This window comes from Calonectris borealis, chromosome 5 (assembly GCF_964195595.1).
Source record: "Calonectris borealis chromosome 5, bCalBor7.hap1.2, whole genome shotgun sequence".
Lineage (NCBI taxonomy): Eukaryota > Metazoa > Chordata > Aves > Procellariiformes > Procellariidae > Calonectris > Calonectris borealis.
The window spans coordinates 34,924,697-34,947,120 of NC_134316.1; the positions used below are offsets into that span (position 1 = coordinate 34,924,697).

Below are 22,424 nucleotides of genomic sequence, written 5' to 3' on the forward strand. Positions count from 1 at the left end.
AAACAAGTAACTGCACCAGAATAGCTCAAGAGGGCATCTTGGCATTGCCTGGGACCAACCCACTGCCAGTTCACAAGTTATAAAGTAAACCCTGACCCCCTCAAGGAAGCGTAAGGAAAATTCAATACGGGCCTCCCTCTCTTTAGTCTTTCCCAGGATTGAGAGGGGGAGAGCAATCCAAAGCTGTCTCCAATGGGAATTTTGCCGGTGCTGTAGGATCATACATCTTTCAGCTGCCAGCAGCTGAGTGGAATGATGATTTGCCACTGGACGACTGCTTCCCTTTAAAAGGTCCAACTGAGCACAAAGGGAAGCATACTGGCGATGTTTTACCCTGCTAGACTGGGCAGCACTAGTGACTGATTTGGCCCTTCAGCAGTTGTTCCCCTTCTGCAGAAATGAGTGTAACAGGTTTGTTTACATCATATATATTGCCAGACACCTCAGTCTCCAATGGGAAGTTGGTGTGGTTATCATCAACTACTTTTTCTTATGCTTAGCGATATTTCTCAAGCACCCCGAGTTACATGACAAGGGATCAGAGATTAGTGAAATGCAAGATCCCTGGATGTCAATACAAGGGATTTCTTTACATCAAGCATGGCTTGATGAAGAAACTTTTCTAATTTCCAAGGGGTTGCTGGGGCAGAGTGGAGATACAGGTGTGAGGAAATTTCTTACTTAGGGGTGGAATGAACACGCTGTGGCACAATCATTTTCAAGTATGCAAATGATCATCTGCTACACCAAGCATCTTAGCTAAAATGTACAATGTAAACATTTGATCAACAGTAAAGTCTATGGCCAACTAATAGACATAACACTGATTTGCTGCTTAGCAGTCAAGCTCTCCCTTTCATTAGCTGCTGAAGCCATAATAGTTCACGCTAGGCCTCGTACAGCTCCGATCCAACCACACAGGAAAAAAAATCCCGCGTGACTCATGTTGGAGTTGGATCACCCCTGTGCCATGGCTGCTTTCTATCAGCAATAAGATTACAAATGTATAAACAATTCATACAAATAGGAGACAAACCCAAACCACTCTACCAGAAACAAACTTTGCAAGTTCCTAGAATCGCAACGGGTATGACACCAGATCGTGAGACAGACGAGGGGATCTAGCTCTGTGCCAAGCAGTGGGCCACGTGAGAGACGTGAAATCACATATCTGCTCTGCCGCATAAGCGTGGCAAATATCATAGTGGGAAGCGACCCACAGCATGAGGCTAGTCACAGCAGCTCTAGCCCTGAAGGCTGCTCCCCGCCCCCGTTTTGGGATCCTGCATGGCTAGTTGGATGGCAGACCTCTCAGTTGGCTCTGTTGGGTATGTGTAACCCCCACGTGGGGGAAACGCAGCAGCAAAATGCTGCAGATGCACAAGATAGAGGGAGCGTACCATAAGACCTTATAAAGGTAAGGTCTCACTCACTAGCTGAGGCTTACCATGTTTACAAAGAAAAACAAGAACAGAGCCCACCTTAAACTTTGGTCTTAAAAAAAAAGAAAAAGAAAAAAAAATCAATTCTGAGTCAAGATCCAAGACTGACAGTAGACCATGTTTGCCCAACTTTTGGCACTGGAGGCTTGACTCTTACACCTTCTGGAGTCACTTATACTTCTAATGAGCAAGTGTAAAACACTATCATATCAGAATGACAGCCTTTGACACTCACTCAGCATGGATGCAGATGACCACACACAAGGTGCAATGCAGTAGGAAATAAAACAAAAAACCCTGAAATAATAATCAAATCTCCTGAACTCTTGAGAATGCTTCACTGTATAGATCCAGCAGAGGTTTTGCAGTTCAGGTACATCTGAATTCAGATTTTCAGAAGCATAAACAAGTCTGTACGAGCAAACATTGCAAGAAACATTTTTCTGTCCAATTTGGGGTTTGCTTCTACTTTATATATAGCAGCTTCATAACTTCATATAGGAGTCTCTTCTCCAGCTAAAACTACAGGTTAAACTCTCCATCTATAACCCAGCTCAAACAACTGCATCACAGCTGGAGAGTATGTCTGTCATTATATTTACTTACACCACACAAAAATAAACTGTAGATAACCAAATTTGTAAAGGAATTGGCAGAACTAATCAATTGTTATTACAAAGCTTGTTTGAAGATTAGATATTTTGCTTTGAAATAATAATAAAATGCAGCTAAGTGGGTTAGGAAAAGGAAATACCATCTCCCTAAGTTACAGCTGATTATACTGCAAGTCTGCCACTCCATGTTTACTCTAAGGCAGATGTACCGATATAATAAAAAAAGCTGGAGTTATTTTAGTCATGCCTACTTTGCGGAGGGAAAAAGTTTGACCTTTTACCTTGCTCGCTGCTGTTGTCTCCGCTCTGGGAAGCATGGCCCCCACTGGAGGGCCCCGGTGTGCCTGCCGAGTGCGTTGAGGTTGCATCATCGTGGTCTCTCCAAGATGAAGGATTCTGGTGTCAGAGTGCCAAGGAATTTTTTCCACAGTTCCCATTCCAATAGCAAATGAAGAACAGAAAGAAAACCGGGAGAAGAGGGGAGGAGGGGGGGAAAAGTATACACATTAGCATTTGTGAAATGTGCCAAACACCGATACTGTTTGCACAGTGCAATAATTCTTCAGCAAAGACAAGCAGAGGAGGTACAAAGATTTACTTGGTAAAATAAAGGACAGATTTTTGTCTTTTTTAAACTTTCCAAAGAGTTGTCTGGATTTAATTGTTTGAATAGTACTGCAGAAGAATATTTCAGGGGAGAAAAAAAAAATTAAATTTCTTAATGAGCTGGACGGGGGGAGAACATCAACCTGCATAGTTTATGACACTAGGTGTTCACACTAGGATCGGGATAGTAGGTATGCAAACTATCTCCCCACACTTTGTTTTTCCAGAGTGACTAGAGATGGGAGGGGAGAGGAAGAGGAGGAAAACCATTTCAAGAAGTAGAGGAGAACGTGCATGGGAGAGGAGCGTGTCCTCACACCCTACCCTTTCTCTCACCCATTTGAATGCTGGAAAAACTTCAAGCAAATGCAAAGTTGTGAGGGAAAAAGCAAGCTTTCTCTGAAAGACATTATATACCAGGAAAGGTGCTTCTTCACCCCCCCCCCCCCCACCTTGATATGACACATTGCAAAAGTCTTTCTAGATGTATCACTCTAACAGTTTGCTTACAAGTATTGTCAAGAATAAACACCAGGTGATTATATAAAATAACATGTATAGTGATTTTTATGTAATTCTTTCTACATTACTATGCATAAAACATGACAAAAGGGAACACAGAAGAGAGACATATGAAGTTTGCAAAACTTGGTTAAGTAAGACCTCAACTACTGTACTTTAGTCGCATAATTCATGCGAGCTTTCTAATTTATTGAGTATTGGCTTTCCCGGAGCGAGGAGCTGCTATTTAAAAGGATAAGTGAGGAAAACTTAATGTTACAGTTTAGTGCTACTTTGTTGAGTGTATTCTCCTCCTGTCCTCCTCCCCTTTCCTGATCATTCCCAATACCCTGCTGTTGCTTAAAGGAAAACAGGAATTCTACTGTACAGGAAGAGCTTTATCAGCACCACATGAAGGCAGGCAAGAGATGGAATTTCCTCTGGCAGAAAAGGAGAGCAAGAACACATGAAACAGATCAGACTAGGGGCTGGACCTGCATTACTTGTCACCTGTAAGTGACAACTTAAATCAAGCGCATTATAATAATTCAACAACAAAACAAACAAAAAAATCCCCCCTCAAAAAAAAAATTATTGCTTCTTAGGTTTGATTGTGTTTTAAATCTGCATTGTGAAATAACACTAGACTATTAAAGCACGAGGAGATCCTGAAAGCAGCAAGTGTCAAGTTTGGATAAATTCTTTGAGCAGGACTGATTCTGACCTCATCTACCCCGACGTGTAGTGGGAAAAAGTTCAACAAAATCAACTGATTTACCCATTGTAAAATTCAGTGTAAGTGTGATTGGAATCAGGTCCCAAAATATATATATTGAAACATCTCAAAGTAATCTGCTAGCACTGATTAGTACCACATGCTCTATAGCAAGGCAAAATAGAACTGCCAAATAATGGCTTGCTCCAATACCCAGTAACATGTATCTAACGTGCCTGACCCAGATCGCAGCAGAGACAAAGGGAAGAGTCCATGACTTCAAAAAGTTCCCAGTAAAGCCCTAGGTGACCAAAGGGTAAGAAAGATCCAAATTCCCTTCACCTTACACAGACACACACATGCACCCAGGTACGTGGTCCCACAGCAGGAAGATACAAGCAAAATCAGAAGACAGGCCAGGATCTGAAACTCACCTAACCTATCAGCACAACAGACAGCATGACAGCACTTATCGCACAAAACCACCACCCCTCCAAAACCCAGAAGACTGATCTACTTTTCCTCACACAGAACTGCAACAGGAAAAAAACCCACCAAGCAATAGCATTTTATATTCATTGAGGTTGTTGTATTAATTAGGTCTCAGAAATCACTATTAATACTGTAACCCCCCACAATTTCATTTAAAACAAACAAAACAAACATTTTACCATCATTTTACAGAGTCAGGTGGAAAGAAACACAAAAAGAAAGATGAGAAGTCTTGAAAGTTCAAGCAGCCCAGATGTTATTAAAAAAAAAAAAATGTTGAAAATAAGGTTAGCAAAAAGTTCAGATAGAAATAAAATGCAAAAATTGAGCAAGTTTCTTTACAGCCTGGATTAAAACACAGTTGTGCCTATGAGCTGCTCTTTTTATCTCTGAGTTAGGAAGCCACTCAAATAGCTTCAAGCTGAAGGCAAATAGCAGACAGGAGCTCTTCAGCCCTCTGCAGCCTCTTAGCGTCAGCTGTTTGCCGGATGGTAATCAGATAAAGAGCTAGAAGAAATACATGAAAAAGGAAAGAAACAATAGCATAGCATGAGTTTAGCCCTCCAACAACATCAGGCTGGAACCTTCTTTTAGAAAATGTAATAATTGCAACGTGTTCACCTAGGCTAAACTTTTCAAGGGAACACAGTGAGTTATGTTAATTTTATGCACTGCAGGCTCTCTTAAGCTGGCTCCTGTTGGAGCTCCTTATCACACATATGAAAATTACAATAATTAACTGGTAACACCTCAGCTATGTTTTAAGGCAAATGTCATCCAAAACCTATCATACAGTATTTCAAAAGCTAGACCAGCCTTTCTGTTTCAAAACCTTAACGATTTGGAAAGGATCACTGAATAAGACTTCCCCCAGCTGAAAACACTTGCTGTCTCTACCAGGCTGAGTTGTTCTTGACCTCAGTTTGTAGATCCTGTTTTAGAAAGACAGACTGTATTGATTGGGAATTCAATGTATTTCTTGTGACACAGTTTCCTTGAGGAAGCAATTTGGCAGAATTTTGTTGAAGGACAGAAATAATAAGATGGGATATTTACAAGACGCGACAGTAGGATGTCGGAGGAATTTGAAAGGGAGGGAAATAGCTAGGTTTTAATGTTATAAAAAATGAGAAATAACTCTAGGGGTGGAGTTTACAGGCTCATAAAAAGGCAGCGTTCTTTTGCTTTGGACTAAGATCATTGTACGTGTCAGTGAACTTCTCTTTTTCTCCCCCAGAGTGTTTCCAACTTTGCATCCCTCAAGAAAAACTTCTTGGCCAAATGCCTAATTATAAGTAGTTATTTTATGTATGTTTTCACAAAAAAAAATGGGACCAAATGACACATCTAAAGTGTACTTCACTGGAAACACTTTATCAGTATAGTTTATGTAGCTAAAGAGATCCTGATCTAAAGCCTGCTAACATTAATTGCAATTTTTCTATTAATTTCAATGAAATTTGTATTAAGCTATTACACTGTAAAGAAAAACATAAAACTAGATAAATTACACAAATCGTTAGCATGGCTTCTCATACCTTCTTGCAAGTTTAGTAATACACTTTGCAGAAACACGTTGAAGAGTGTGGATGATGTCTGCCAAAATGCAATTACCTGTTTTGTGTGCATGCTATAAAATTTTCACACACATATAACCTAAACTAACGCCAGATACCATAGAAGGTAAACAGCACACATGTATCTATTCCCAGTAGTTTTAATAATTGGGAGTCAAATATGGTGCTCCTCTTGCTCTTACCTAATTGTGTTAAAGAGCAGTGTTACCAGGAGAAAAGCAGTGAATACTGAGTAGAGCACAATAGAAGGAGATGGAAAATAGATACAAGAAGCTAGGTCTCCAGGGGCAGTATTTTCTATTTGCTGGGCTACAGACTCGCAGCTGATAATGCAAGTTGTAATTAATATAAAAGCAGGAGACAATATGGGGAAAGCTTGTACTAGCAGGGCCACAGGAGATCACTCCGCTGCTATCCACTGTTTCTCATTTACACACACAGCCTTCCCTAGAAAACACAATTTTGCCAGTGTTTTTTCCCTTGAAAGTTAAAAAAAAAATTGATTTAGCACCACCATTGAATTTTGCTAAATCCAGAAAAGAGCAGCAGAAAGGACAAGGGTCTCCTGGTATACAAAGCAAATCTGACACGTTACTCTCTTGTCGATGCTGCAAATCTGGTGGAAACTGTAAGAGTTTTTAACTGCTACAGGATTTCTTGAACAGAGATGTTGTAACGGAGAAATTTGATATAGGATAACCTTCTGTTAAATTGCAATTCTTACTTTGTATGCCCAGAATTTCCACTGGGCAAAGACTGGCTGATTTTTTGTGAGTGTATGTAGTCCCGCTAGGGCTGATTCTGATCTCACACTGCTTTTTATGGTGATATTAAAGACTCAATTAACCATAAGGAATTTGCTTCTTATTTATAACTGGGAAGTAAAATCCATCAGGCCAGCTGATACCCGTGTGAGTAAGCTGAGCAGGATTTGGCTCACAGACGTTAACTGAAGTTTTAAGTATAGAACTGTGGCAGGATCAGGCCCTTACATTTTATCAGATGAAATGGACAAAACCATTGATCTTGCAGCAACAAATAAAACAAAACTTACTTTCATAAAAGAAACTACAGTGGTTATAGAGCTCGTTCTTTGTGAAGATGGTTGGACTCAAAGGTCTGGAGGTTGGTCTGGTAAATTAATTTTGCAAACACAAAACTGAGCTGAACTACTGATACGGATGGCATTCCCCCCCCCAAATATAAGCCAAATCCTGCTCGCCTTGTTCTTACAAGTAGCACCTGTAAACACAGTGGAACGACTGACATGATTGATACCACAAAAATCTGTATCTAGGTACCACCGTACATCAAAAGACGATATACTATGCTGGACATAGAAACCTATACACATACATGTACGTGTGTTTCTGTGTGTGCCTCTGTGTGCATCTGTGTCTGTCCGTGTTTTGTATGTATAAAGTTCAGGATGGTATCTTAGAGACTGTTGTGGAATGCAGTAATAATAAACTTACTATGTGAAGAAACTTTCAATAAGTAAATGAGCCATGAAAAACTCTAATTTGACATGATATGTATGTTTTCTAAAAAAAGACTACTCCTGGTATTACTGAGGTTAATTTTCTTACAGATGCGTATTTAATATGATAACTTTTTTGTTTCAGAATTATGCAATTTAAACAAAACACAAGGCATTGTGATCTATCAGATATTTGTGTGTGTATGCATATATATGTACAAGTTTTAATTCTTGTCCCTTGATTTTGCATTTGAGGAAAGTATCAGGAGGAATTTTTGACACTCCTAGAAAGTGGCAAAGTTCTGAAAAGCTGCGTGCTTTGTATTCTCCAATTAAGATTGAAATCAGACATGTAATCCACCTGTCAGCAGGAACTGAGACTTGAAAATTTGGGGGGTTGTTGTTTTTGTAATTGTCCTTCTACGTTATTCTGTGTGGCTACTCTTCATCTAGACTGATAGACAACTCAAACCAAAGAGGGAACACCGGCATCAAGCAGATAGTGACACACATTATCGGTTCAGTTTGAAAGAACCCAGATTAAAATTAAAACACTCAAATTTGAGCTGTAGAGTACCTTTGCAGAGTACCTCGGCCCACCAAAAAGAGGAAAAACACAACATTCTCTGCAGTCTTGGGAAGTTCCTGGCGCTCCTTGCCCCTTCAGAAAGCACAGGGCCTACCGTAAGGCCCGAAGCCTTAAGCCACATACTGAGAAATGTGGTTATTAAAGACAAACATTTGCCTTATTGTTGTGGCAGTTAGCTACTTAGTTTCCCTTCTGACACACTGCAAACAGAAAGGGCACCTGTGGGGTCTGATCCTGCGTTTCTGGCCTACTCAAAACTGCCACTAAGTTCACCAAACCATGGCGTACCTGGAGACCGCAGCATCAGGCCCCCAATTACTTCCTCATTACCCAGTGAAATCTTACCTAGAGGTTTAACCACATAACTGGAACAGATATGTATTACCCTATTTTTATTTGTTCTCATCTGCAAGACATCAGGAATTTGCATAGACCGTTCTTTGGGAAGAAATGTTAAAGAAATGTAAAATGTCTGGATGTCCAAAAGTACAAAATAAAAGCATCTCCTCATTTGAGAGCCGAAAGGTTTAATATTCAGACTAATATTTCTCTTCTACAGCTAAGGCATCGGATTTCTAATCTGTCAACAGTCCTTTATAAAAAAGAGATGTATGTATATTTCTATCCATTTTTAATTATATTTTATGAATGATGATCTGTATATTATTACCTCTCAGCTGCAAATTGACTAGAACATATAAACAAATATCAGAAAGACTGAGGCCCTGATCCTGCTCCCATGAAAGGCAGCGGAAGGAGAGCCATAAATTTCTACAGGAGAATTACTAGCCTTCAAAGTAGGTTTGTGCTAAAGGAAGAATTGTGTGGCACCAGGTGAAGCCAGGTACAAAAGAAATGTAATTAAAGTACAAAATGTTACCATGTGCTCAAAAAAGTTTAAAAATCTCCAAATTTTGCAAGCGTTACGTTTTTCAGATTTGAATAGCTTGAAAGAAAAAAAAAAAAGATTTGTTGGCAATCGCAACAGATATTTTAGGCTGAACACAGAACGCAGGATAGGGCCCAGAATGTTTATATTGAACAATAATAAATTGTCTGTGCTGGGAAACTCAACTTGAACTGCAGCTGGAAAGGTTTCTTTCCTTTTTTCTTTTCTTCCCCCCCCCCCCCAACTGATCTGGTTCAGCCAGGGCATAGCTGTAATTACCTTCTTCCCATCTACAGCTAATACCTCAGAGCAATAAAAAAATATGAGGGTGTTAAAAATTCAAACACTAATTATGGGCTGTTATATTTACTAAACACAGCAGAGTAATAACAAAAGTTTCAGCTTCTTGTGGCCAGCGCTGCACTATTTGATCTACCAAGTCCCTGGACCCTTTACACTTACTGTATTACATAACAGTTAATAGCGCACTAAAATAAAATTCGATAAACACATTTATTACCAAACACGTATATAGCACAACCGCTTACAGCTGTCTCCTTTTTCCAGCACAGGTATATCTCTGAAGGGTTCATTCCTTTGTTGATTTTGGTTTTGGTTTCCAATTAAGTTATATAAATAGTAGAGCAGTAGATTTTGAAAAGGGAAGCATGCACTATTTAAGTACTCCATTTAAAGTCTCGTGGTAAATATTGGCTAATCCTACAATTCTTTCTGTTACTTTCCCTTATGCTATGTTTTCAGGTCTAGCAAAGGAATAAAATTGAGAGCGGCCTTAGTTCCTAGTTCAGCACTGCCACTGCCACCGCTACCACCCCTCACATTCGCATTGAACACACACAGTGTAGCTTTATACCTCTTAATAAGAATAGAGGCATATGGATTTTTGGGGTGTCAAACAGCTGTCACACAGAGTCACCTCCACAAGAGAAACCTTGGCACACAACAAATTAAACTACACTTCTTTTTGGCTATCATTATTCATAGCCAATCAGTTGAAATGCTCCTAGTATTTCATGTGCAAATAAAACCATGAAGGCAAGACCCATGGATCAGAATAGTGGGCCAATACATAAAACAGAGGAAACAACATGCTGTCTCTGTCCTTCTGAAGTGGCTCATCATCACCCCTGCACCAACTTTCACCAAATGAGATCTAGCCTGAGGCTATATATTAAATATGCATATCAAAGCAAATGAAAAAATAAACCTGGAGAGTCAAATTGGACAAATTTGCATGCTTGAACTACTACATTTTCAGGTAGATGCTCACAAATGATAGCTCGTTTGTTGATAGCCTTGCGTGTTTATATTAGCCATTTTTTAAAGCTTTTCCTTCTTTATGAATAAAAGTGGATTTCTTCCTGCTGGAATCTTGTACAGTGCAAATATAAATGTGTACACACACGGTAGTTCGACTAAGCTATAAAAGAGTGTTAAAGTTTTGTTGGGAAAACAAGCTAATATACAAAAAAAAAAAAAATCCAATAAGGAGACACATTTCCCAAAACGCATGAATAAAATGTAACTATGTGATACAACTCTTCATTTCCCAGTTGGTGTTCTGGTTGCACAAATTATTGCTTCCTTTCAAAACAAATAGCAGGGGGCTAAAGTAAAAATGTTATAGCTCAAATCTCCAGGAAATAAAAGGCCTTAAATTATAATACCCAATGAAGTGGTAAACCCTAACGGGTGCAAGATAAATGGGTTGTCATATTTATTTGAGTTTGTTTTTTGGGCCACAAAAGCAAGAGGAGATTCTTCATAGGGAAGATAATAGTTATCAAATTATCAAAATGCTAACCCCCTCCACCTCTGTCCTATCATTGTGTGTGAATTTAAATATTATAATGGAGCACTGCAAATTGGCTTGAGCATTCGCCATCTGCCAGAACCCTAAACAGGCTAGTTTATCTAATCTCTTCAATATAAACATAAGCATGCTCCATTTCTACACTTCCACTTGAAACACACTCTTGTAAAGAAACTGTACTGGAGAAACATGTACTTTTTTTTTCTGTTGCTCTGAATTATACACAATGACCCCACATCTTTCAGGTTGCCACTCATTTCAATTTCTTTTCTAGTACTCTCCCAGAATACTTATGCACACGAATTTAGGGTTGTAAAGTGCCATAAAACAAATATTTTTGAAATAGTGCCATGCCTCATAGAGTTTATTATCTACGTGCGAGATAGCTGATAAGCAGAGAAACTTTCAGGAACCTCTGCATACATTTTTTTCTCTCAAAATAATAGATTAAAAATGTAAAACATCACAAAAACCTTGTCCTGCAATGTTTACCGAATACAAATGAGAAAATGAAAGCTAAGGCTTGGGTCCAAAAATATTTCCCGGGCTCTGGAACTAAGCCGTGCCAGAAGGGGGGCATTTAGAAGAATTTATTATTATTTTATTTCCCAATTCAGCTTCAACCCAGGTCTAATGTAATTATCAAATACGCACACAAACAACATGTTTTCAAGGGAGACAAAAGCTCCTAGAAAGCTCGTTCTCCTGGGCTTACAGTTACTCTTCTTAACACACTGGGAAATAAAGGCAGGCGCCTGTGCAGAAAGCATGGTTAACTTCACACCGGGTGTTAAATTAATATTTCAACCGCTAAAATATTAGACTGTATCATTTAGATTATGAGTTCAATTGAATCTAAAACTGTGTAAACCCCTTTTCCCCCCAGGGATGCGTTCCTATAAATAAACTGGAGTTCACACCCACTCTTTTTAACCAGAGCTATTCCTTCCCTTTTCTGCGGTACCAGCTGCAATCTTTCCCTTCACATCCCGAAGTCTCTCCGCGTCTACATCTTTTGAAGGATCACAAGAGCCGCTCCAAAACCCGGAAAAACAAAGGCACTCTCCTCACCACGCACACCAACGTTCAGTCCTACACACATAACACTAATTCACCAACTCCTAAAGTGTTAAAATCAACCGCTAACCTATGGTTACTCAATCATCATTCTCTCCAGCTTGCTGTAATACATTGTTAATAATTGCTTCATCAAGGTTACTGTCTTTTATTATGAAGATGCTTCAGGCGTTTGGCAATAAGTCCATATTCTGACAATAAGTTGCTATAAAGCACAAGCATTGGAAACTCTAATGTGTTAACCCTTTTTTTTTAATGCAATGTAGTATTGCCAATAATTCTCATCACTTGTCATCCCCACGAGAGGGGAGGGGGGAGCAAATCAGCAAACTTTCTCCCTAACTTTCTCATCTCTGTTTCCTTACATTGCTGCATTGATTACAGAGTTGGCAAAGAAGAAGAGAAAGCACCGATCCCCACATCAAACCGACAGTTTGCTAGCTCTCCAAGCCGCCCAGACCAGGAAACTTTACAAACCATTGCAAACTCTCTCCTTTACAGATGGAAACAGGAGGAAACTTTTGCATTTCTACAACTTTACAAAGCGAGAGGGAAGAAAGTGTAAAGACGGGATCTGACCTTGCAAGAGGTGAAAGAAGAAGAAGTAGTAGTAGTAGTAGTAGTAGTAGTAGTAGTAGTAGTAGTAGTAGTAATAATAATAATAATAATAATAATAACAATAATAATAATAATACAATAGCAGCAAAACAATGAAATCGGGGGCAGGTCCTCTAAGCAGGTTAAAGTCTTAAAAAGTGCCAAAAAGAAATCAGAAGGACTTACATGATCAGCTAAATTTGTGGAAGATCCTGAGAGTTCTTCGTGGTCTGATTTGGAGCTGCCATCCCTTTCATCAATAACGAGGTCTATTGGCATTTTTCCTTTCAAACAGCTAATGTACCGATGGCAGAAGTTATCGCACAACTCATGAACCTGAAAACAGTAACAAGAATCATAACATCAATAATTGCAAAATATCGGTTTGCAACTTTTTTTTTTTTTGGTAGCAAGAACAACCCTCTGATCTACTCCACAAGTAACTCTAATTAAGGGGCACAATAGTTGCAGGCAAGGAAACAATAGAGAAATTGTTGCAGCACATATTATTCTCTAGAGACTTGCCGCAGCAACAAGTTAGAGAGAGAGAGATAGTGGGCTCAGTCTGGTGTGCAGAGGAAAATCCGATGTGATGATAACATCAGAACAGTGGGAGCTGGACCCAGGCGGTATCTCTGGAGCATACACAGCCCAGACAGGTACAACTAGTCACTCGGGACGGGATCGGTTCAAACCGGGGCTAAAAAAAGGTCTGTGTGGCCAGTAAAACGAAGCTGCTCGCTAAGGCTGTGGGAAGAGCCGTTCTCGTCCCAGGGCACAGCCCCCTCCCCACGCCGCGCTGGGCCCCCTGCCTCTTCCAAACATTTAGTGCTTGCTTGGGGTTAATATGCCTGCCAGAGCTGGAGAAAGGCAGGAGTGCTTTCATTTCTTTTCTTGTTAAACATATTGTTTCCGAGTCGGGAAAAGAGCTTCTACTGAGGGAAGGGGTAAGAAGGATGGAAGGGGTTTAATTATACTAAAGATTGAAATTACACTGAAAAAAAAAAAAAAAAATGCCGGGCTGGGCTGGGCATGGCTGTCGGGTGTCACATGCTCTTATGGCACAGGTTACAGTGTCACCCTGCGTTTCCCCTATCTCCTCTGGCCATGTTTACAAGTCATCCCAAACACTCGGGGGGAAGGGCAAGGGGGACAGCGGGGACAGGGAGGGAATGGCTTGCCCCCCGCCCGTCGCCTCCGTGGCTCTTACCTTTTCTAATTCCAAAAGGTGAAACCTTAGTACTTGTATTGCTTGGATCATCTGCAAGAAAGTTTTGAGCAAGGGGTTATGTGGGAGACGGGAGCACGGGGGCTGTGCATTGCTGCGAGCCCGAGTGGACGAGGGGGAGAAGGGGATTGTCAGGGCGCGCAGTCATTATCCAGGATTTTAGCTCATTGGTCACGCTTGAACAATTTTGATCAACTTTAGCTTAAGCACTTGATTTTTATCATATTTATTCCAGGAGCGGTGATGAGCGCTTTATTACCGCGATCTTGGAGAAAAACTCTTCCTGCTCTCCTCGCTCCCTCCCCGCACCCCGGCCCTCATCCCTGAGGGTCCGCAGAGAAGTCAAACACACACTCCCACCCCCCCACCGCCCGCAGGAGAAAGGGGAGGGGGGAAAGGATGAATAGTTTGGCATCTTCTTTACAAGCGGATTTAGGCACTTTGAATATTGAAATCGTTCACATTAGCAAAAGAATTACGTTAGAAATCTCCAGCTCCCCCTTCTTAAGCAGTTATTTCCCTCACTTTAGCTTCCCGTGGCTTTCAAACACAGCTTTGCGATGCACTGGGCTCGAGAGTTTGCCCCGGCTCACTTTAAGAGTGCAGCTCTTTGAAGCCTCTTGACGGCCGCTTTCCAGCCCCCGGCTCGCCCCCTCCCCGGCCCGCGTAGCCTGGGTGCTGGCCCGGCGGCCGCCCCGCCGCCCCGCACGGCGGAGGGCGCTTGCCGGCAGCTGGCAGTGGGGTGGGGAAGGGCAGGAGCGGAGCGGGGCAGAGGGGTGAGCAGGCCTTACCAAATTGTCCAACTCTGGATTTGAAGAAAAAAGTGGTTTTTCAGCGCGGACCTGCGAGAAGAAGGAAAAGCGGCGTGAATTACAACTTCTCTCCTCAGCCCTGCAACCGAATCACTCGAAGGGGGAAAAAAAAAACCAACCCTGTGACAAAACGGGCCGGGGCAGGTCAGACCAAAACCCAGCTGGACGCCCCGGAGTCGCCCGTGCTGTGAGCAGGAGCCCGCTCTGCTCCCGCCAGCCCCGTGCCGAGCTGGCCGCCCTTGCCACAGGAGCCCTCTCTGTTTGATCTGCCTGGCCCCCGCTCCCTCTGCCTCCAAAACTCGGCCACAGTTACAGTTCCCTCTCATTAATGCGGGAGGGCGAGGGCCGGGAGTCTCAGCCCGGCAGCGCGGGGGGGCTCCCGGCGGAGGAGGGTGAGGGCCAGCCGGACCGGCACCCCCGTCGCTGCCTCTCGCCCCCCCGGCGGCCGGAGAGGGGGCACCGGGGGGGGGGGGGGTGGCGGGGGGGGCTGCCCCCTGCCAGCGCCCGGCTGTGTGGGTCGCGGAGCTGAGGAGGTGGCGGGAGCGCTGGGAAGGGCCGGGGGCGGGGGGAGAGGCGCCGGACCTGTTTGGCGAAGACGGCGATGTCCTCGTTGAAGGAGTCGGAGGAGCAGACGTCCCCGCCGGCCACGCCGGGCTCCCGGGGCGTGCAGGTCGCCAGCTCGCACTTCTCAAAGACCAGAGCTAAGAGGGGGAACAACGGGTGCCTACCGGGCAGTGGCACACAAAGAGAGGGGAGGGGGTGGGGGAGAGGGGGAAAGAAGAGCTCTAATCAACAAGTATTTTTTTTTAAATGCACGGACACACAGACACGGACACGCGGACGCAGCCACGCTCTGCAGCCTCGCAGTGTTGCTTCGGGCAGAGCAAGGGAGAACAACATTTTGAAATAAAAATGCGGGTTTTGGTGTCGTGGTGGTTTTTTTTCTTTCCTTTTGAAATTGCAATGCCCGAGCCGCATCCCCCGTGCAGTCCCCACAGATGAGGACAAAAGTGACCTCTCCTCCAAACGCACAAGGCACCGAACACGCTCACGCAGGCAGCAGCTCAGCTGGGAATCTTACACTTTTCGCCATAGCTTAAAATAACGCGAAACCTGGAAGATCCCATCCCTACCCTCCAGCTATGACCTAAAATGAGAAGCACGGCTAGGCAAACTGCAAACTACTTAATACGTAATTTTATTTTTCAAGGGGCCTGCTAACAAAAATGTGGTGAAGTTTCCTGGCTTAGGAAGCACACCCAAGTAAAATACCAGCTGTCCAGATAAGTGAGCTGGGGAGGGGGCGGAGGGAGGGAGCACTTCGCGAAATATTTTCCCATAGTTGGTGTAGTCAGAGAAAAAAAAATATTTTATCTGCGTGCTAAGTAGTAAGCATGCATTTGTCTCTTTTCCCCTTTGGTGCCCGATCAAGGCCCCACACTCTGTCATAGATGTTACTATCTCTCCTTTTAGGATCATTTAGTATTTTTTCTAAAAGGCACTGAAGGGAATCGGTGTCATTCCCCCCAAGCAATGCCCTGGCACAGGCTTGAGTTTTGTTGGGTACGTCTTTCTTTTTCCTCATGTCCTTTCTTTCCTAAATAGAAAACTCAGCTCAGTGCCCCCAATGTATTTATTTCTTCTGTCTCAGGGAAGAGCTGCTTGCGAGAAGCGAATCCCTTTTATTCTTACTACCTTCCGCGATGCGAATAGCTCTTTATTTACAGTGTCGGAAGAGTGTTATTATTGCACGAAGGAGAACACCAGAACAACCCTTCTCCGACTAAAATCCAGAGCAAGGAGAGCCACCTCTCCCGTCTGAACTCCTAACTGGGGCCTTTCCGAGAAAGACAAAAAACCCACGGGAAAAAAAAAAATAAAAGGAAAATAAAAAGAAAAAAAGAAAAAAGAAAAACAGAAAGACAAGGCAACAACACCTCCCCCCAGTCCATCCTCTCTCCCCGAGAGCTCTGTTTTTCCAGGACCCGTTTCCCCTGGGTGCTGGCACCTCAGCTATGGGTCAGGCTGGGATTGTACTCGCCCTGAAATTGCCGGCAGTGGCAGTGCCACCGCGCGGGTCTCCCTCCGGAGCGGGCGACTGGGGGCTCCCCGGCCGCCGCCCTCCCGCCGGGGCTTCCCCCGGCTCCGCTCCGGGCTTCGGCTGGCCGCTGCCGCCGCCCGCCGCCGCGGCCCCGCGGGAGCCCCCGCCGCCCGCCCGCCCCGCTCCTGCCCTCGCCGCTCCGCGGGCACCGGCGCTGCGGAGCCGGGCCATGGCGCCGGGCGGCCCGGCGGCACCTACCCGTAGATCGCATCCTTGTCCCGCTTCAGGGCGTCGTTGACAGCGGAGCCCATGCTGGCCGGCATGACATTGGGGTGCGGGGCGTGGGCGCCGTAGTGCTGTCCGGCGTGGAGCGGCGGCCCATGGTTGAGGTGGTGCACCGGGGGGATCGGCCGGGGGGCGTGGGGGTCCCCGTACATGGACGCCGGCACCCCTACTCCGTCCATCCCGCCGTAATGGGGCAGCTCATCGTACTGTCAAAACACGGGCCGGAAGAGAAGAAAGAAAGAGAAAGAGGGGAAGAGAGAGAGAGAGAGAGAGAGAGGAATAAAAAAACAAACAAACAACAACAACAAAAGTCAGAAGAGAGTAAAGCACCCGGACAGACACAAACAGAGCAAAACAAAACAAGAACAGCCACAACAGAGAGAGAAATGTGCAAAATGAAAATCAACTGGGATCGGGAGCAGAGGCTGGAGAGGCTGAAGGAGGAGTGGGGGTGCGGGGAGAGGCAAAGGGGGAAAGTGTGTGTGCCTGCCTGTGTGTGCGGGGGGAGATGGTCCTCTTCAGCTCGGGCAGGAGAAACCCTAACAAGGAAACGGGGATGAAAAGGAAGGAAACGGAGGAGAGAAACTAGAGTTACTCGGCATTAGAAAGGAAGGACAAAAAAATAAAATATAAATGAATAAACAAGCAGAATCAAAAGCAACTGTATAAATAAATCAACACTGGGAAGGAGAGAGGAAAGGTAGGGTGCATCGGAGGGGGGGGAGGGAGATAAAGGGGGAAAATAATCTGAAAGTTACCAGAAACATTATTTAGTAGCAATTCCCCTTGTCCTTGTCAAAGCCAGAGACAAAAAAAAAAAAAAAAGCAGCTATATGTGTATACATATATATACGTTCGTATATACACAGACACACATATGTATTTCTTAGTCTTTCCTAGGCAGCGGCAGTAACGGCGGCGGCAGCAGCAGCAGCAGCAGCAGCAGCAAGCTTTCCCCTGTGAAACCCGTGCTACTGAGCAGGCAGAGAGCAGGGAAATCGCGCTGCTGGGGGAAAAGCTAGAGAGGAAAAAAGCGTGGAACAATTGCAGAGAGAGGCACACACAGGGAGACACTCACGCACACACACAAAAAGCTAGTGAATAATTTTTGCTGCTATTTTTTAATAGTGGCCGCCATCATCATCAGCAACAGAGGAGAGCAAATCGGACAGGCCCCTCTTAAGAGAGGATTTATATATAGGTAAGTGTTGGAGATTTAAACCTACCCTTTGCGCCATCAGTCTGCGCTCCAATAAACTCCTGGATGTGTCGTATATTTAATATCCCAGTCCAGCAAAGAAAGTGATTTAGAGTGAAGAAGATTCCTTTTTTTTTTTTTTTTTTGCAACCCACTTATAGACTTCTCCTATCCTCCAATATGGGTAAATAATAATAACAACAACAACAATAACAACAACAATAATATATAAAAAACAGTCAAGAACCACGATGAGTTTCTGTGTTTTCTTCTTTTTTCTCTCTCTTTCTCTCTTTCCTTTTTCTCTCTCTCTTTTTCCTTTTTTCTTTCTCTACGCAAAAAAAAAAAAAAAAAAAAAAATTGTCAAGCCCCCAAACTGAAGGTTACGATCGGCCCGTCAGCAACCCACATGTAACCAAACTGTCGTGTCTCATGGCTTTTTGCCACTCCAGCTGTCAATCAAAGCCAGGGAATGTCAAGGTAGTGAATGAATGATGGTTGATGATGATGAAGAAGAGAGGAGGAATCTTTTTAACCCCGGTTTCTTCTTCCAGTAACTCCGCGCTCGGGTTTTGCCTTTTAGGATCGCTATAGGGTTGGTTGTTTTTTTTTTTTTTAAGTACTGTGAAGGGGGGTGGGGAAAGATGCGAAGAAAAATGGAATAGTTTGCAAAGCCCGGACTTCCCCCTCTCTCCTTTTTTTTTTTTTTTTTTTTTTTCCCCTGCCGGCAGGTATTTTGTCTCCCTCTCTCCCTGGCTCTCTGAGATGAGTGAGTGTCAGTGAGTGCTGGCAGGTTGGCTGCTGGCTGCCTTATAGAAGAGGCTCAGTTTTGCGGCGCTGATCGGCGGGAGAATGAAGTGACGGAACCCGGAAGTAGTGGTGGCCATAGCCAGTCCTGCAGCGCGGCGGCGGCGGCGGCGGGGAGCGGCGGCGGCGGCGGGGAGCGGCGGCGGCGGCGGCGGGGCGCGGCGGGGCGCGGGGCGCGGGGCGCGGGCGGCGGGGCGCCCCAGCCGGCAGAGCGCCGGGGATGCGCAGCGCGCCGGCGGGGCGGCCGCGGCGCCGCGCGGGGGGAGCCGCGCAGCAGCCCCTGCCCCGAGCGAAGCAACGCGTGTAGGAAGGAGCGAGCGAGCGTGCGAGAGAGAGGGAGGGAGGGAGGGAGCGCGGGAGGGAGGGAGGGAGCGAGGGAGGGAGGGAGGAAGGACGGGGAGAGTGCGTGTGTGCGAGAGGGGGGAGAGGCAGGGGAAAACTGCGGAGAGCGAGAAGAAAAGTGCGATAGAAGCCCAGCCCCGGGTTGGTTTGCGCTAGATTATTTTAGCAACAAAATACCTTCCGATTAACCGCGACGGTTAGCGTCTGATTTATGCGCTGAGTTATTTATTTAAATCGCCGGCTATCGCCGTTGCCGCGAACGGTTCGCGAGTCCGGGGGCACGGAGAGCTGCAGCGCACGGGGGGGCCGCGCAAAGTTGATCTTCCCCGGGAAGCCAGCCTGCTCCGGCCGAGTACTCGCGTCTCCGCCAGCATGTTATGTTGCAAGTGTGGTTTCTTTCCTCTGACAATTCATTGTGCTTTTCTAAAAATTAATTTTCCAGGGCATGAAGAGAACGCCTCATGCAAACCGTGTTTGGCACCGCTCTTCACTAAGTGATCGCTGCTATCAAGCACGCTGTGGATGTCTTGGGGGGGGGGTTGGGGAACGCGGGGGGGAAGAGGGGGAAATCCCTTTTAGTTTTGCGATTAGGCTGCCAGGCTTTGAAAAGGGCTTAAAAACAAAGTCATGCTCAGCCTTTTGTCGGAGAGATCCAGATGTTATGTAGATTTTTTGTTTGCATGTTCATTTTGAGCGGATCCGGCGGCGAGCGCTGTATTTACGTGTGTGTGTTGCTGGACTTTGCCGTATATCGACGTTGCGCTTGTGGAATGTATGCTGAAGTATTAGCTCGGTAATGCCTTCTAATGGTAGTGCTAATTACAGTGGGGTTATTTGGCAAATTAAGTGAGATGATGCACCCCCCACCCTTGAGCACCAAATGAACTTTTCCAAACACACACGCACACGCACACACACACGCGTTAATTTTGGTGTGTTTCTCTCGCCCAATCACTTTGCTGGAGCTAAAACATGCCTTACCTCAGAACAGTCAATTACCAGAGCTACCCGGGATCATCAATCATGGGGGATGCTTGAAGTTTAGGGGAGGAGCGATGGTCAAACTATCGATTGCTGCAGTTTTGTCCTCCCCAACCCCCTACCCTCGTTCACGGTCCCCTGCACATAAAATCTAAACCAGACTATCCCGTTAATAGTGGGATTTATCAATGATTATGTACCCGGTTGTGAATGTGGCCTCATACATAGATGGCTTTTAAAAATACACGGCAGAAAAATGTTATTTATTCAGTTAGGGTTTGGTTTGGTTTGGTTTGCTTTTCGTGATGATGACGATGATTTTAAGATTTTTTTTTTTTTTTTTAAACTTTAAGAAAATGACTCAGGGGGTAGTTATAGATATCTGGCCTGATTTTAATAGGCGTAGGGAATGAGCTCCAGAGGTCAATAAACCCCTCCAAAATGATGAATGATTGAGTACCTGTGATGATGATAGTGATTACCGGAGCAATTAAACAGTTTGATTAAATGAGCCATCATAACAATGATGTCTGCGGGAAATCAGCCCTCACATATAAAGAAAGATAGCGTGGAGGGCTGACAAACGCCAGTGGGCATTCTTGCGTGTTCCGATAGCGCCGAGCCCTGCAGAGCAGGGCTGTATTTACAAATATAGGGGGAATATGGAGAAAAGTCCCTCTCCTACTTATAGCCAGATTTGCACCCTGCTTAAAACCCGCCAGCAGCCGGAGAGCAGACCCGGGTTTTTCTTTTTCCTAGAGGATCTCCACCAAGATTAAAGCTAGTCCTAAGAGCAACCGAATTGCTGTGACTGACTTTCACGGGACTGTAAAAGAGAGGTGAGTAAAAAAGCCCTTAGTATGTAGATCTCTTTCAAGCAGTGGTTAAGTCGATTCATTTCGCAGGGAAAAATCCAGTCGTCTTGTGCAGTATTTTATACTCTGTCGTATAAATCGGTAACGTAATTCAAGATATTCATGGTAATGAATGCTTGGCTAATCCTTTGGGTGCGCGGAGACCTACAGAGCAGTAGGTTATGCAAATCCTTTCCTACTTTTACAACTGTAGTTTTCTAACAGATTTTTTTAAAAGATCTAGTCATCGGTGAATGCTATTTGGTTTCGCTCCCCCTTTCCCCAAAGATGCCAGATTTCTAAACTTGCGTGGAAACATTTGATTGTGATACAGCCCTTACAGCCGGCTTAGAGGACGTGGTTTAAATATTTGTAGCTTCCAAACTTGTTTTATAACCGAGGCAGTGCAAACCCGGAGCCTTGCCTCTCGAGATATACAAGTGTGTCTCATTTCAAATAGTTTCGGTATCACCAAAGAAGAGGTCTTTACTTGTAATGTGGCCGTGCAAAAGTAATCTAGCTCCATTGAAGGCTCCAAGTATTTGTTCAGACCTCAAGCTGTGGGAGAAGTTCATCAGTTTTCTTCTCAAAAAGAAGTTTTTAGATGACTTGACTCCCATAGAAGAAAGCGCTTCATTGCTTAGGACATAATTTTAGACCTGAATTTTTTTTCATAATTCTGTTTTTCACAGAAATCCCTGTAGATCTCGGTTCTCTTGACTAAGAAATTGTTAGAAAGCAATCTAAAATCAAAGCTGCAAAAAAAGCAGCCAAAGATTTTTGCAGTGTTCAATGCTGCTCCTTTCACTTGTTCCTTTTTTTTTTTTTTTTTTTTCCTTTTTCCCCTCCTAAACTAATTAACCCCCTGCGTTGGCTCGCCCTGCTGTGCATGTGTGTAATCTGGGACAGGGACCAACTTTTAAAAATTATTTTAACTTGATAGAAAGTGAAATTTCATATGGTAAGTGAAGGGCTTTCATGTTCCTCCTGTGTCTTTTTTTCCCCGTGAAAAGAGTTGAAGCCTTTTTCCTCTTCCCTATCCCAGTGGATTAAAGCACACAGAGAACATGGTTTATAAAGCGCTACAGTTTAGCCATTAAAAGGGAATCTCAATTTAGCGCCCTTAAGTGAAAGTACTCAGCTATTAACAAAGATGCTGTTGGGAACTCGGAGGAAAATGGGATACATGCGTGCAGGGGGTGGGGGCTTCCACATTCTTAGGTCATTTTTTATTTACTTTTTTTTTCCCCAGCCTGGTGACATATTTCTTTTAAAACACAGTAATTCGGGAAAATTAAATTGGCTAATTTCCATTTCTCGTGCATCACTTTCACAGCGAAGGCTGTTTCCAGGAAAAGTGTGAGAGAGGAGTCGGTAGGGTGGGGGTGGGGGTGTTTGGTTTTTTTTTTTTTTGTCCTTTTTTTTTTTTTTTTTTTTTTTCCTAGATCAGCTCAAAAGTCCAA

At 44.2% G+C, this 22,424-nt stretch overlaps 1 protein-coding gene across 8 annotated transcripts in view; it reads right to left on the bottom strand.

The window, feature by feature from the left end:
- The window catches only part of MEIS2 (Meis homeobox 2), a 173,372-nt gene extending 154,843 nt beyond the window's left edge, over positions 1–18,529 (bottom strand). For 5 of the 8 annotated variants that reach the window (XM_075151775.1, XM_075151773.1, XM_075151774.1 and 2 more), the window contains exons 1-7: positions 18,006–18,146; positions 16,753–16,985; positions 15,036–15,177; positions 14,433–14,483; positions 13,624–13,674; positions 12,600–12,749; positions 2,338–2,452 (exon numbers count right to left, since the gene is read on the bottom strand). In XM_075151775.1, coding sequence (XP_075007876.1) covers positions 2,338–2,452; positions 12,600–12,749; positions 13,624–13,674; positions 14,433–14,483; positions 15,036–15,177; positions 16,753–16,985; positions 18,006–18,017 — 754 coding nt within the window. In that variant the 5' untranslated portion in view covers positions 18,018–18,146. Of the gene's footprint in view, positions 1–2,337; positions 2,453–12,599; positions 12,750–13,623; positions 13,675–14,432; positions 14,484–15,035; positions 15,178–16,752; positions 16,986–17,537; positions 17,782–18,005 lie in introns of those variants that run through there. The other 3 variants (XM_075151778.1, XM_075151776.1, XM_075151777.1) reach the window with 3 other exon arrangements.
- Positions 18,530–22,424: the final 3,895 nt, after the last annotated feature.